Consider the following 14,572-nt stretch of genomic DNA (forward strand, 5'->3'; position numbering starts at 1 on the left):
AGTTTTGCTCTGCTGGCTTCCTTGGGGGCTTAGTATAGTTTCTGTTTGTTGCACTGAGCATGCACATGTTCACAAATCGTGTATGCACAGTAAAATGAACTGATCATTCACATGTTATAAAAAAAAAAAATCAGTAGCAACAGGGAATGGGAGAGATACTGGAAGAGACAGGGAGCACAGAATGGTAAATCACTTCATCTGTAAATGACTGCTTGTGCTCCAGAAGGGTTTTTAGCGTAATGGCAACATATTTGGTGCTTACAACAGCAGTATTTTTAATCTGGCAAGTTCTCTTTAAATTTACCAACAATGAGAACCATTTGCTGCACATTTTGCCTCCATCTCCCTTGATTCAGATAGTTCCTGAGCAAAGTCAGCAGTGTCAAGAACAGACTTTGATAAAACAGAGCATGGTGAGCAGTTAATGTGACCACATCTTTGTAGTATAAGCGCCAACAAATCTAGGATACTTTGACCAGTTTAGGTATACGATCATACTGCAGGGTGGCGCACAAAAGACTAGCCAGTCCCCTTGCACCTCTTACTCTATCCATGCTGTGTGTGTTCTCCCCAGCTTTATTAACCTCTGTGTCGCCAGTATTTGCTGCTGTATGGGTAATGCTGTCATACTGGAGCAGCAAATGCTTGTGACACATGCTTCAGCAAAACGGGGAGCACACACAAGGTAGGGATCAAGCAAGAGGTTCGTGGGGACCGGCTGGTTAGCATTTATATGTGTACCGTGCACATGACATGTAACCGGGCCAGTCTGTTGTGCGCCACTCTGTACTTAAAATTGGCACTTTTGTTCAATCAAAATTATATTATGTATGGCCTACTTTAGACCAGGGCTTTGGAGTCAGTACAAAAATGATTGGACTCCTCCGTTTATGAAACCTCTGACTCCAGGTATCCAAATATGCTCTGACTTTTTGACTCTGACTCCTTAGTCTAATACTTACCAGGGCTGTGGACTGGAGTTGGTACAAAAATAATCCCAACTTCGACTCCTCAGTTTATTGAAACCACCAACTCTGACCACAGGTAGCTAAAATTGCTCCAGACTCTGACTCCACAGCCCTGCTTTACACTAGGAGATTGCTAGAGTCCTACATCTTCAAATCATGACTACAAAGAAAACCACGTTATCACCTGTTTCTCCAATCACCCTTGTGGGAATATGCGCTGCTACTTTTATCTACCACTGTCACTATATTCTACCTGTACAGAATTATCAGGACAGAGCTGAAGGGGCAGATTCTAATGTTAGCAATCTGTTATGGAAGCCTTACATACGGTATGGTGTTTCTTGGGTATAATTCTCATCTGCACAATTTTGCTGGCAGACTGGCAGTTTTGCTGGTTGAGCTTTAGTGATTAATACAATGCTGCCTTCATTATTTGGACCCGACTGGGATCGGCTGATGCCGGTTTATTGTGCTTTCTGGTTGCTTGATATTCAATGTTAAAAATAGGCCTAGCAAATAGAGTACTATACCCCACTATAGAATAAATACCATGAACTCTGTATTAAATGTTAAAATGGCCAGCACAGTGGCATAGCGGTTAGTGCTCTCATCTTGCAGCTTTTGGTTTCCCGGTTCAATCCCAGCCAGGGCACTATCTGCATGGAGTTTGTATGTTCTCTCCAGGTCTACGTCGATTTCCTGAAGGCAATCCGGATTCCCCCCACATCCCAAAAACATACAGATAAGTTACAATTGGCTTCCCCCTAAAGTGGCCCTAGACTACAATACGTACATAGACATATGACTATGGTAGGGATTAGATTGTGAGCCCCTCTGAAGAACAGTTAAGTGACAAGGCAATATACTCTGTACAGCATTGCGGAAGATGTTGGCACTATATAATGACTAAATAATAATACAGTAATTGAAAGTATAAATAACCTTAGGGAGAGCTGTGGAACCCACACTTTACACACAGCAGAGCCCCCAGACAGCTTAAGAAGTTGGACTTCACCACTGTGAATTCTGCCAGCAATGTGTTCTGGTTGGTTTGACTGCTGATTAGTTGAGTTGCGGATTACCGGGACTCAACTGTACATCAGAAATGGGTCTGAATTGTATGTGTAATGCATCCGGAACCGTGATAAAGGAGACGTGTGTGACGTATCATTAGACTGAGCATTGCATTGGGAAAAAACATTCTTAATAATAACCCCTTTAAAAATGTTGTTCTTCACACGCTACCAGCTGTACAGATTTTAAACCCCCTAACCAGCTGGATGACTGACCTGTTACAATGAGGCTGGAGGCAGACATGAAAGGATGTTTATAGCTTGGTAAACTCGCTAGATGACACTCAGCTAAGGTGACTGTTCACGATCATCTCGGTCAAGAAACTAGCAGGTGTGCAGGTGTTTCCCAACAGTACATAATGATCTGGTGTACCAGACCTTTAGCGTGTCAGAATCCGATTGGTTGTACGCAGTGCCGACGTCCCTCCTCCCCCTTCATCGTAACAGGTGATCCATCTGTACAGCATTCAACCCCAAAATGAGCCCTGATCCTTCCACGCGACAGTAATTGTGGGAACCTTAACTGAGAGGGATATGGATGTTTCCTTTTAAACAATACCAGTTGCCTGGCCGGCCTTCTGATCTCTTTAGCTGCAGTAGTGGCTGAATCACACACCTGAAACAAGCATGCAGCTAATCCAGTCTGAATTCTGTCAGAGCACCTGAACCCGAGGTGAGAGGGTTATGGAGGCTGACATGTTTGTTTCCATTTAAACAATTCACATTGCCTGGCTTTCCTGCTGATCCTCTGCATGTAATACTTTAAGCCATATACCCCGAAAAAGCATGCAGATCAGATGTCTATGACAAATCTGACAAGATTACCCGCATGCTTGTGTATGATTTAGATTTAGACCCCTTCTGACCAGAAACATCAGTAGCACTACCAGGCAACTGGTATTGTTTAAAATACCCTCGACCTGGTATCCAGCCCCCCACCTCCTATCCCCAGGTGTTTTGGTACCATCCTTCCCCCTCCAGTGCCTCCAGTAGCCCCCGTTCTGCTCAGTCGAAGATTATGACTGAGCAGAACGTCTAATATGGGCAGGAAAGAAGCGGCAGTTTTTCCTCCCCTCTGCCCATCCTTAGTTCCGCCCCCTCCACTTGCCGCTTTAGTTCCCCATATTATTCTCAGCACATAGCGCGCAGGCGAGCTGCGCTGTGTGCAGGCTTATGGTGATTGAGGTCAGAAGGCTATCCGACCTCAAATACCACAAGATCGCACACGGCGCAGCTCGCCTGTGCGCTATGTGCAGAGAATATGGGGAACTATAGCGGCGAGTGGAGGGGGCAGGATTAAGGACGGGCAGAGGGAATAACTACTGCCACTTCCTCCCCACCCATATTTGATGTCAGAACAGGGGTGCTGGAGGTGGGAGGATGGTGCTGAGTGCTAGTCACAGCACCAGGAGTAAAACATAGTAAAAGTATCGGGGACCAGGTTAGGGGTTAGGGGTACTTTAAAAGGAAATAATAGCAGCCTCCATAGTTCTCACACCTCAGGTTCCTTTTTTTAAATGCCTGCTCTGGCGTCTTCCATTTAGGGAGGTGAGTGCTTGACACCCCTACCCAAGAGGAAGGTCCCTGCCAATTTTTCCCCCTTTTTCTCAAAATCAGCACTCATCTGTTGTGTACCGGCCCACCTCCAGCTCAGCAGCCGCTGCCTAACTTGTTGTTGCTGGGGGGGGGGGGGGGGGGGGCTGTGCAACGCAGGCAGAGGTTTCTGAGCTTTGGCCACTACTGCACTGCCAAGGAGTTGGGCATAGTGTCACCTGTGACCTGAAGATGTTGGATCAGGTAAGTGGACCCTCCCCCCAAGATGAAACAATAAAACTTTAAGTTGATTTGCAACAGCAGCACACCACCATCCCCTTACTCATCTCATTAGAATACCTAATACACAAGTATACTGTACATTTATTTTATGTGGTTTTCAAGTTTATTGCAGTTCTTGTGCACCTGATAGATGGCAGCATAACCTTTTCTTCTTGAATTAGAATTACACAGTTTATATACCAGCTTGTATTGTAAGGGTTATTTCATGCAGTTTCCATTCTCTTTTGTAGGTTTATTAGCTGATTATTATCACTTTTATTTTTCACATGTTCAGTATTATTTTGTGGCCTTTTTCCGGAGGAGTTGGTGAGTTTGATGTGCAGAGTACCCTGCAAGCTCATTGTGAACCAGAGCGCCTAAGAGCGTGTAATGCTGGGAATACACGGTAAGATTCTGAGCCATTTAGATGGCTCGGGAGATCATTTCCGACATGTCCGATCACCCGCCCAATCGTTTCTGCGCCCGATTCTGCATGGCAGACAATGGAAAAAGATAAGAAAAAAGATCGGAAGATAAGAGAATCAAGCGCCAGAAGCTTACTGTGTATTCCCAGCATAAGGGTCTACAAAGGACCAAAATGTCCTCTTACTGAAACCTTATGCAAAACAAGAGTTTGCCTCCTTAAAACAGAATGTATTAGCAATAATTCAGGTTGTAGTGAGCTCTGAGATGTCTCCCACAATGCATCACTGCTGAATATGCAAACCCATTGTTGCCCCTATAAGCTAAACACACCTCCAGATCCGCTGGAATGCAATGGATTTGTCAGCTTATTAATTGTACAGAGCCACAATAAACCAACATGCATACAGACTGTTTCAGACTGGTTGATCCTCATCAGTGCATTGCATGCATTAATGTGGCTCTATAGGGGAGCACTTGAAACACCCAGAGTTACAGATTACCCAGCAAGCTCATGGTGAACCAGATCTCCTAGAGGTGTATAAGGGGCTTCAAAGGACCAAAAAAGCCCAAGGGGCTCCATGCCTGCACAACCGAGTGGGTACTATGACATTCAGTGAGTGTGGTTTTGCATGTGCCACGTACTGGGAGCGGATCAGGGCAATGGAAGGCAGCCCACCCCTCACCTATCACTTACCAGGTCATAGATGTACTAATTTTTGGTCAGTCTAAAAAAAGATTAAAAAGTTGATTTAGGTTTTGTTTTTCAAGTGTATGTTTTGTCTAAAATTGATAATTTTTTCTTCTAGGGGTAGAATTTGGTGCAAGAATGATCACAATTGATGGAAAGCAGATAAAGCTTCAGATTTGGGACACTGTAAGTACGCATCCAAAGCCTGTTGTAATTCTGTAATGTACTTCATTCAGAGGTTACGATATAAAGCAAGCCAGCTGCGAATATACAAGGCAGCTTTAGGAACAGTTATACCTTCCACCTGTCAGTAGGAACAATGGTCTCACTACCTGTCCCCATGTAGCTGATTGAGATTTCAGCCTGGTATTCCAAGAGATTGAATAGCTGCATTGCCTGTGTATTCCTCATGTTTAACCAAATGCGAACCAATGCAGTATGAATTTACGTCCAGCAGGTGGTGCTGCCGCTCTGATTGGACGTTGATTCAACGACCTCGTAAATGTTTCTTTCCGCTTCGTCCCGCCGCGCTCATCCGCACTCGAGGGGGAGATTAATCTGTCATGACAGCTGACCTTTCCCCTCAGTGATCAGGAGCCATCGCGATTGACTCCTGATTATGTCAACACTACAATCTCCTGCAGATCATAGTGATCACTACAGAGCAGCTGCGGTAGGCGGGGAAGAAGAGGATCCACTCAACTTTATGACGTTCCCCCGGCGATCGTCGCTCCGCTCTGATCAGCATCTCTGCTCGCTTTGGCTCTGTCGGGTCCCAGCTTAATGACGTCATTAAGCCGTGACCTGAAACTGAGAGTGCGAACAGGGATGCCGGCCAGAGTGGAGGGGGCTAGAGCTGCTCATCGCAGGACCCAGAGAGGTGCGAACAGGGATGCCGGCCAGAGTGGAGGGGGCTAGAGCTGCTCATCGCAGGACCCAGAGAGGTGCGAACAGGGATGCCGGCCAGAGTGGAGGGGGCTAGAGCTGCTCATCGCAGGACCCAGAGAGGTGCGAACAGGGATGCCGGCCAGAGTGGAGGGGGCTAGAGCTGCTCATCGCAGGACCCAGAGAGGTGCGAACAGGGATGCCGGCCAGAGTGGAGGGGGCTAGAGCTGCTCATCGCAGGACCCAGAGAGGTGCGAACAGGGATGCCGGCCAGAGTGGAGGGGGCTAGAGCTGCTCATCGCAGGACCCAGAGAGGTGCGAACAGGGATGCCGGCCAGAGTGGAGGGGGCTAGAGCTGCTCATCGCAGGACCCAGAGAGGTGAGTAAAGGCTGCTGGCTGTACTGGGGACACGTAGCTATACTGGAGACACAAATGCCTAGCTATTTAAACTGGGGATCTGGCTGCCTGACCACCCCCACTGGATTGGCTGCATGCTTGTTTCAGGTGTGTGATTCAGCCACTACTACAGCCAAAGAGATTAGAAGGACTGACAAGCAACTGATATTATTTAAAAGGTAACATCCATATCCCTCTCAGTTAAGGTTCCCTTTAAAGAATACCTTAGCCCAAAAGTAAATTTAAAAACGGGGGGAGCAAGCCTGTGTAGTGGGCTCTCCTCATGTCCAGCACTCCCCCCATTCTCGGGCGCTCTCCTTACACATGACCACCCAGCGGAGATCAGTGTGGGATATCGAGGCTTCCACCTATGTGTTCCACCCACTCATAGGGTTTTTCTCAGGTGTGATTTTACAGGGAGTGGGTCTCTTCCTGTTTACAGGGGTCTGAGAGGTTTCTTTCAACAGATCTTTTGGCAGAGATTTCTCCAGGGGGGGTAACTACTTGACAGGTGCATAAATGTAAATATATATAGGAGCGCATCTCTCTCTCTCTCCCCTTTCACATAAGGGAATCAATTCCAGGAAAAGTTTCTTTGCATAATAAGGGCATAATTGCAAAGCTGTAAAAGGTTGCCCCCTCTGTTGTATACGAAGGTACCTCTACCTCCTCTCACCGTGAACAGCACGGTAGCGTAGTGGGTAGCGCTCTTGCCTTGCAACGCTGGGTCCCCGGTTCCAATCCCAGCCAGGTCAACATATGCAAGGAGTTTGTATGTTCTCCCCCGTGTCTGAGTGGGTTTCCTCCGGTACTCCGGTTTTCTCCCACATCCCAAAAACATACAGATAAGTTAATTGGCTTCCCCCTAAATTGGCCCTAGACTACGATACATACATACACTACACAATACATACATAGACATAGGACTATGGTAGGGATTAGATTGTGAGCTCCTCAGAGGGACAGTTAAGTGACAAGGCAATACTCTGTACAGCGCTGCGGAAGATGTCTGCTAAATAATAATAAAAGTATCCAAGCACTTGCTCTGGCACCATATATGCCTATAGCATTTTCCTATTCAAGATATACAGAAAATTCTATATCTTTGTTGCACCAAGGTGCCCAAGCATTATATCCACATGGTCTCAGTACGGCAAAGCCCCTATCAATGTCCGTGTTCCTTACTTCTTTTCTTTATAGACATAATTGCCTTAACGCGGCCCTCCGTTGTAACAATAATACCCATACAATCTGCACAGACAGGCAACAGAAGTTATAACAAAGTAACAGGAAGAAATGTCTAAAAACTGATCTTTGTCCCATAAAATGCAGGTTTTGTTGGTTAGCCATGCCCCCTTTCTGAAAAACTGCCATGGCATTGGGTTATGTGTGGGTGGGAGGAGCCTTATAGTGTGGCCTAAGTGATACTCTACTTCTGCTTGTGCCACTGAGTCAGCCTATCACAAAGAAGAGAGGTGAAGAGAGACGTAGCGTAGTGCCAGCCACAGTATGCTGCATTCCAGAGATGCTACAGGCTTACATAGGAAACAGCAGCCGGGAGACTCTGGGTGCAGGGTAAAGCTGATAAACTGCTCACCCTGCGTCTGCACAAGTCCCGGCGGCATTAATTACTATTCCCCCTCCAGGTCGCCGTGGATTGTGGGAGAAAGATATAATTCAGCTTCCAGCTATTTCTGGCGACCGAATTATTATTTTTTATTGCAAGTTGTGCTCTGTTTTTTGACGGCGCCCAAACTACTCACTGAGTGCCACTATAGCCATAATTCCTATCACGGCCTATGGTGGTGCCGGCTGCACCCAAATCTCAAATGCTACAGTGCTTCCCTGCTACAGTGCTTCCCTGCTGCTTAAAGGGAAGGTTCAGGGAGGGTGGGCAAAAAATAAAAATCAAATTCCACTTACCTGGGGCTTCCTCCAGCCCGTGGCAGGCAGGAGGTGCCCTCGCCGCCGCTCCGCAGGCTCCCGGTGGTCTCCGGTGGCGCGCCCGACCTGGCCAGGCCGGCTGCCAGGTCGGGCTCTTCTGCGCTCCAAGGCCCGGAACTTCTGCGTCCCACGCCGGCGCTCTGACGTCATCGGACGTCCTCCGTGCTCTACTGCGCATGCGCAGTAGTTCTGCGCAAGCGCAGTAGAGCCCGGAGGACGTCCGATGACGTCAGAGCGCCGGCGTGGGACGCAGAAGTTCCGGGCCTTGGAGCGCAGAAGAGCCCGACCTGGCAGGCAGCCGGCCTGGCCAGGTCGGGCGCGCCACCGGAGACCACCGGGAGCCTGCGGAGCGGCGGCGAGGGCACCTCCTGCCTGCCACGGGCTGGAGGAAGCCCCAGGTAAGTGGAATTTGATTTTTATTTTTTGCCCACCCTCCCTGAACCTTCCCTTTAACAAAGTCGCTGCAATGAGTAAAAAAAGAAGGGCAATAGTCATGATAACCGTCATTCTGACTCTTTCTCAGTTTGGAATTTACAGCGGAGGTCTTCTTCAACCTCACTTCCCTTAAAGGACAACTGTAGTGAGAGGTATATGAAGGCAGTCATATGTATTCCCTTCTAAACAATACAAGTTGCCTGGCAGCCCTGCTGGTCTATTTCAGCTAATCTAGTCAGATCTGACAGTAATGTCAGAAACGCCTGATCTGCTGCATGCTTGTTCAGGGTATATGGCTGAAAATATTAGAGGCAGAGGATCAGCAGGATAGCCAGGCAACTGGTGTTGCTTAAAAGGAAATAAATATGGCAGCCTCCATAGCCCTTTCACTACAGTTGTCATTTAAAGCTTCCCCCCCATGGCTTTCACGATAGTGGTCCGATTTTCCCCATCTCCTCTAATACTACGCATACACATGTTCCAATATTCTCACCTTTAAAATGTCTTTTTGTTTTGCCAACATAGATGAGCTTACATGGGTATGTAATCATATAGGCCACCCCTATTGTTTCTCAGTTCATAAAGCCGCTAATTATATATTATTTTCTCCTTTGGCATCACTAAAGGTTGTTCTATGCACATATGGGCACATTTTACACCTGCCACTAGGGGTTCAGATACAAATATTTTCTCCTTGCATTCAAATTACATGCAAATTAATTCAGCTTGAAATTGGACCACTCAGAATGTCAGTTTTTATTGTTCCAAGTTCAAGCTGTATAACATTTACTTGAATGCAAGGAGAAACTTATTTGCATCTCATTGATCGTGCCTGTCTGCCATATCTGTGCATACCTTTTGTGGGAGGGGTAGCGGCCAGCAGGGTTGCCAACTCATTCCTTTAAATACTGACACATCTAAGTTATACAGGTTCTGGGGCTTCTCACAGATAATCAGTGCCTAAACTGCATCTAACTAGCCACAAGACATGTATAATTCATAAGTGTCCGTATTTAAAGGGATGAGTTGTCAACACTGGCGGCCAGTCACATCCTTCTTGACTCTGTTGTCTTTGTATTTACATATTCAGAGACAACTTGCTAATCTTGCCAACATTTTTTAACAGTTGAATTTTATTGAAAATGTAACATTTTTGGACATTAGTGGAGAGAACTCCACAACACAACAGCATACAATCCATCCCCACCCTGTGCAATCCGAAGGATAGATCAGAATAACAGGTATTAGCCCATCCTTGAATATATAATAATAAAATGTAATCATCAATATCTGGAGTGCGAGAAGACGTATTCAGACCATTGGAGACAGATTTTATCGAATTTCTGTGGGCATTTCCGATTCTGGTAGTTTATACCACACCATAGCTTTATTGACCCTCTTGAACTAGGAGCTTTTGGAGGGAAGTTGATCAGAGAACAACCTGAAGAACAGTTCCCTTCAAGCATATAGGCATAGTATCTTAACCAGTGTAGTCTGATGATTAGAGAGGGTGGCATCAATATAAAGGTCTAGAACAGTGGTTCCCAACCTTTTATGAGGTATCGCCCCTTAGGGGAAGACGACTCACCCCTGTCGCCCCCCTTCTCTTAGTACGGTATACCCTTACGCCAGGTGGTGGTGCCAGTGGAGGGGTTAGCGCTGTGACCTTGCCAGCTAAAAATAGCCGGTGACTCAACTACTTTGCGCGAATTCCCTTACCGGTGTAATGTCAGCTATTGCAGCCCCGCACGTTGTGCAGCCCCACATGCGCAGTAGGAGCCTGCGTCCCATTAAATTGTGTAGCCACGTAAAATGTCCTAAATATCTCCGCTTCCGCACCACGTACACTCCCGAAATTTTCAGGGGAGGGAGGGGACCCCCAGATCTAGCTCTGTGCCGAATTGCAGCCCCCGAGCCCCGCTAGTTCCCGAGACTGATTTCAGCAAACGTATCTCGGAAACTAGCGGGGCTCGGGGGCTGCAATTCGACAAAGAGCTAGATCTGGGGGTTCCCTCCCTCCCCTGAAAATTTCGGGAGCGTACGTGGTGCGGAAGCGGAGATATTTCAGGTAAATAATATCTAACTTCCCACTGAGCATGCGCGATACTCAGTGAGGAAGGCTGCTTCCGGGCTGCAATATCTGACATTACACCGGCGCGTGACCAACGAGCCCTGAGGAATTACGCAACTCTATCATGCACACTTGCATATTTTATACAGATCATATTTTTTGCCCATAATTTTCTTAAAAACGAGTGACACTGCGACCCTTTATTTTTTTCTGCCTTTTCATACTGATTGCCTCCCTGTCGCCCCCACACACACACACACACACACACACACACACACACACACACACACACACACACACACACACACACACACACACACACACACACACACACACACACACACACACACACACACACACACACACACACACACACACACACACACACACACACACACACACACACACACACACACACACAAATTTACCGCCCGTCTTAGAACCCAAATCGCCCACCTGGGGGCGATCGCCCCCAGGTTGGAAACCACTGGTCTAGAAGGAGAGATTTAGTATCTAGTACAGTTCTTTCACCCATAACCTCAGTCAATATCTTAGCAACTGCGTGACCCAGTAGTTTTGGAGAACATCACAGGACCAAACCATATCACTGTGCCAACAATTGCTGCAATTTCAAGGGATGTGGTAAAAATTTGGCCAATGCTTAGTCAAACCCCTCCTAAGTGTATCCCAATGGGTTCTCTACCGAGTAAGAATTCTCTCTATTGGGGCAATGTTTGGTCCATCTCTATTTCCAGGGCCAAGGAGGGACTCATTTTTCTTATTTTGCTCTCAGGAAAGCCCCTGATAAGTCCTTTCAAAAAACCGTGTTGGGCGGAGCCAGAGGTAGTATGTGACCAGCGCGGGGAGCAGATGAGGAATGGTCCTCTGCGGTTTTACTTAGTGCTTTTTTTTTAACCGATGTTTGAGTAGAATTTCAATGAAAGAGATCTGATGGCTGCCTGTGATAAAAGGAATTTGAGAACTTTCTGGGAAGCGCAGAACTGTATTTGTAGTGCTGAACGTTGATTTGGACACATGCTAGAAGTGTAAGTGGTTCCTAGCAAATTAACTGACTAGCTGCCAACAGGAAACAACCACCAATCAGGTGGCACTGCCTAAATTGTGTTTATGTAGAATCCAGTTGCTATGAGCAACAGTTTTGGTTACCTATATGTCATCCTCCTCCCAGAGTGCATTTCAGCTGCTCCTGGTTTTGACAGCCACCACTATGAACATCTGGAATGAGATCCGCACTGAAGCACACTCATTTATCTTTTATGAAAGATTTCTCCTCTTCTCTTTAGCGGAGCAGTCAATAAATCCATTTAGGTGTCATGTGCCGGTGACCAGCAGAACAATTTGGGCTGTCACTGAATTTTGGCATTCTGTTTTTAGCCTAAGCAGATTAAAAGGGAAGAACTGACAACGTTAAGTCTAGAGAGCGCTGAAAGGCTGGCTGCTGCTTCCGATATAACGGATAAAATCTGCATCCTTGGCCTTCCAACAACCTTTACACCAGCAGATGGTGGGCGTAAAGATGTCATTCATCATTTATTTACAATGAGCTTTATTTATTCTAGTGTCAACAGCTGCCCCAGGGAGCAGGTTATTGAATTCAAATGTGCAGCTCTGGGTTATTTGCCTCCTTTCAGATCTGTCTTCTGTGCTCAGTTGCTAGGAGTCCTTTCTATGTTCTAATAATGATTCATGTATTGTGAAGCCATTCAGTAAATTGGGATGTCAGGGATTGCCAAGGAAGGTTTTTAGAGGGCCGCATGTTCCTAGAAGAAGCAGAACTGGCTTCCCTATGAGCAGCTACCTGTTTCCATCATTCGCTGGTTTGCAGTGTTCTGTGGAGAGCATTATATCCTTATGTCTATTGCCATGTCCTCTGGGCATCTTTAGAGTACAGCGAGAAAGATAGGCTGTTGAAAATGTCACCCTCTGAAACACAAGCATGTGAATTATGGTTGCAGGTGCATTTGCATGGCAAGTAACATTCTTTTCTGTATGAGGGATTTAAAATGATCCTCTGGGCAGTAAGGCCTGGTTCACATTAGCATTAAAAAACGCTTTTCACAGATCCTATTGGAACTGATCCTAGCCGGTGCAAACGGATCCAGTGTTAACCTATGGATCCGTTCACATTGGTCTGTTAGAACGGATCCATTCCGCACAATCTGCCGAATAGACCGCAAATTCTGTTCTTTAGCAATTTTTCCTGACTGCTGAGCCCAGCGGAGCGGAAACAGAAGCTGAAGCGCTGCATTGGGGGCAATGAGAAAACTGAACGTTTTTCACACTAGTGAAGAAACGGACCGTTCTAGCCAGCAAAATTCACTGTGCTGATGGGGGTCTGGGGGATATGGGGAAACGGAACGGAAGCAGCTGAATGGAAAATGGAGTGAGAACGGATTTGATCGACTTATGTAGAACTGTTTTTACAGATCCATTTGCTACTAATTGCCAGTGTGAACCAGGCCTAAAACTACAGTATGCTTCCTGGATGTGGGTGTGAGCCACGCCTCCTTGCCAGCCTGCTACAAAGCAGTGTGACCAGCCAGCCAAAATGGGCATGTGAAGCAAGTAAAAACAGCGCCACAGATAGGAATTATGGCTAAAGCGGCGCGCTCAGACACTAATTTCGGCACCATCAAAAGACAGAGCCCAAATTACTATAAAACAGAGTAATTTAGCAGCCGACAAGAAGGGGGAATAGTGATTAGCACAGCCGGGACTTTGGCAGGAGAGTATGATTTAGTTGTTTGATTTTTGTATTCAGTATATGATCTGTAACGGTGTTTTCTGTACCCCTAAAACCAAGCTGTAATATGAAGTTCTGACCTCTTGAGAGAAAGTTGAACTTCATTTATACCACTCATCCAAGTAATGAGCTCATAAAGCAGCTCCTTATTTTAGAACAGTCTTATGATTTTCCGTTGCACAAGAGTTCTTCTGAAGGGAAGATGGGTACAGACTTGTGAGGGCTGCGGGAGGTCCAATATGTCATTACAGCCCTCTGACCTATGAAGTCAGCAACTACCACTGAATCTACCGTATTCTGAGCAGACACCACCAACTCAGCCTAATATGCGTACATTGGAAAAGGTGCCAGGTGAAGCCTATAGTAGATCAGCAATACTGCAACGATCAACACTGTTATCAATAAAAGGCCCTATTGGCACAAAGTAAAAGTGCCCATGCATCTACCGATTTGACGGCCAATTGACCATTAGATTTGATTTGAAATCCCGCAGACGCTGTCCCCCTAATGTAATGTGATCACAGCAAATCGGAGCTTTGCAAATCTATCTGTTAATCAAACAAATCAAATGCTTCTCCATGAGTTCTCCTAAACAGGACCATCACTACTACAGAACAATTATATTCTTGCTAAAAGTATTTAAAGAGAACCCGAGGTGTGTTTAAAGAATGTTATCTGCATACAGAGGCTGGATCTGCCTATACAGCCCAGCCTCTGTTGCTATCCCAAACCCCACTAAGGTCCCCCTGCACTCTGCAATCCCTCATAAATCACAGCCGTGCTGTGAGGCTGTGTTTACATCTGTAGTGTCAGTCTCAGCTGCTCCCCCGCCTCCTGCATAGCTCCGGTCCCTGCCCCCGACCCTTCCCTCCAATCAGCAGGGAGGGAAGGGATGCAGGCGGGGACTGGAGTTCTGCAGGAGGCGGGGAGAGCAGCAGACTGACACTATAGAGATAAACACAGCCAGCTCTGACAAGCGGTTTGTCAGCAGCATGGCTGTGATTTATGAGGGATTGCAGAGTGCAGGGGGACCTTAGGGGGGTTTGGGATAGCAACAGAGGCTGGGCTGTATAGGCAGATCCAGCCTCCGTATGCAGATAATATTC

The 14,572-nt window shown here is 46.6% G+C and overlaps 1 protein-coding gene across 1 annotated transcript in view; it reads left to right on the forward strand.

Moving 5' to 3' along the window:
• The window catches only part of RAB2A (RAB2A, member RAS oncogene family), an 81,414-nt gene that overhangs the window by 19,370 nt on the left and 47,472 nt on the right, over positions 1-14,572 (forward strand). Inside the window, exon 3 of the mRNA XM_068237429.1 lies at positions 5,089-5,156. Coding sequence (XP_068093530.1) covers positions 5,089-5,156 — 68 coding nt within the window. The remainder of the gene's footprint in view (positions 1-5,088; positions 5,157-14,572) is intronic.

Source organism: Hyperolius riggenbachi, chromosome 5 (genome assembly GCF_040937935.1).
Source record: "Hyperolius riggenbachi isolate aHypRig1 chromosome 5, aHypRig1.pri, whole genome shotgun sequence".
Taxonomy (NCBI): domain Eukaryota; kingdom Metazoa; phylum Chordata; class Amphibia; order Anura; family Hyperoliidae; genus Hyperolius; species Hyperolius riggenbachi.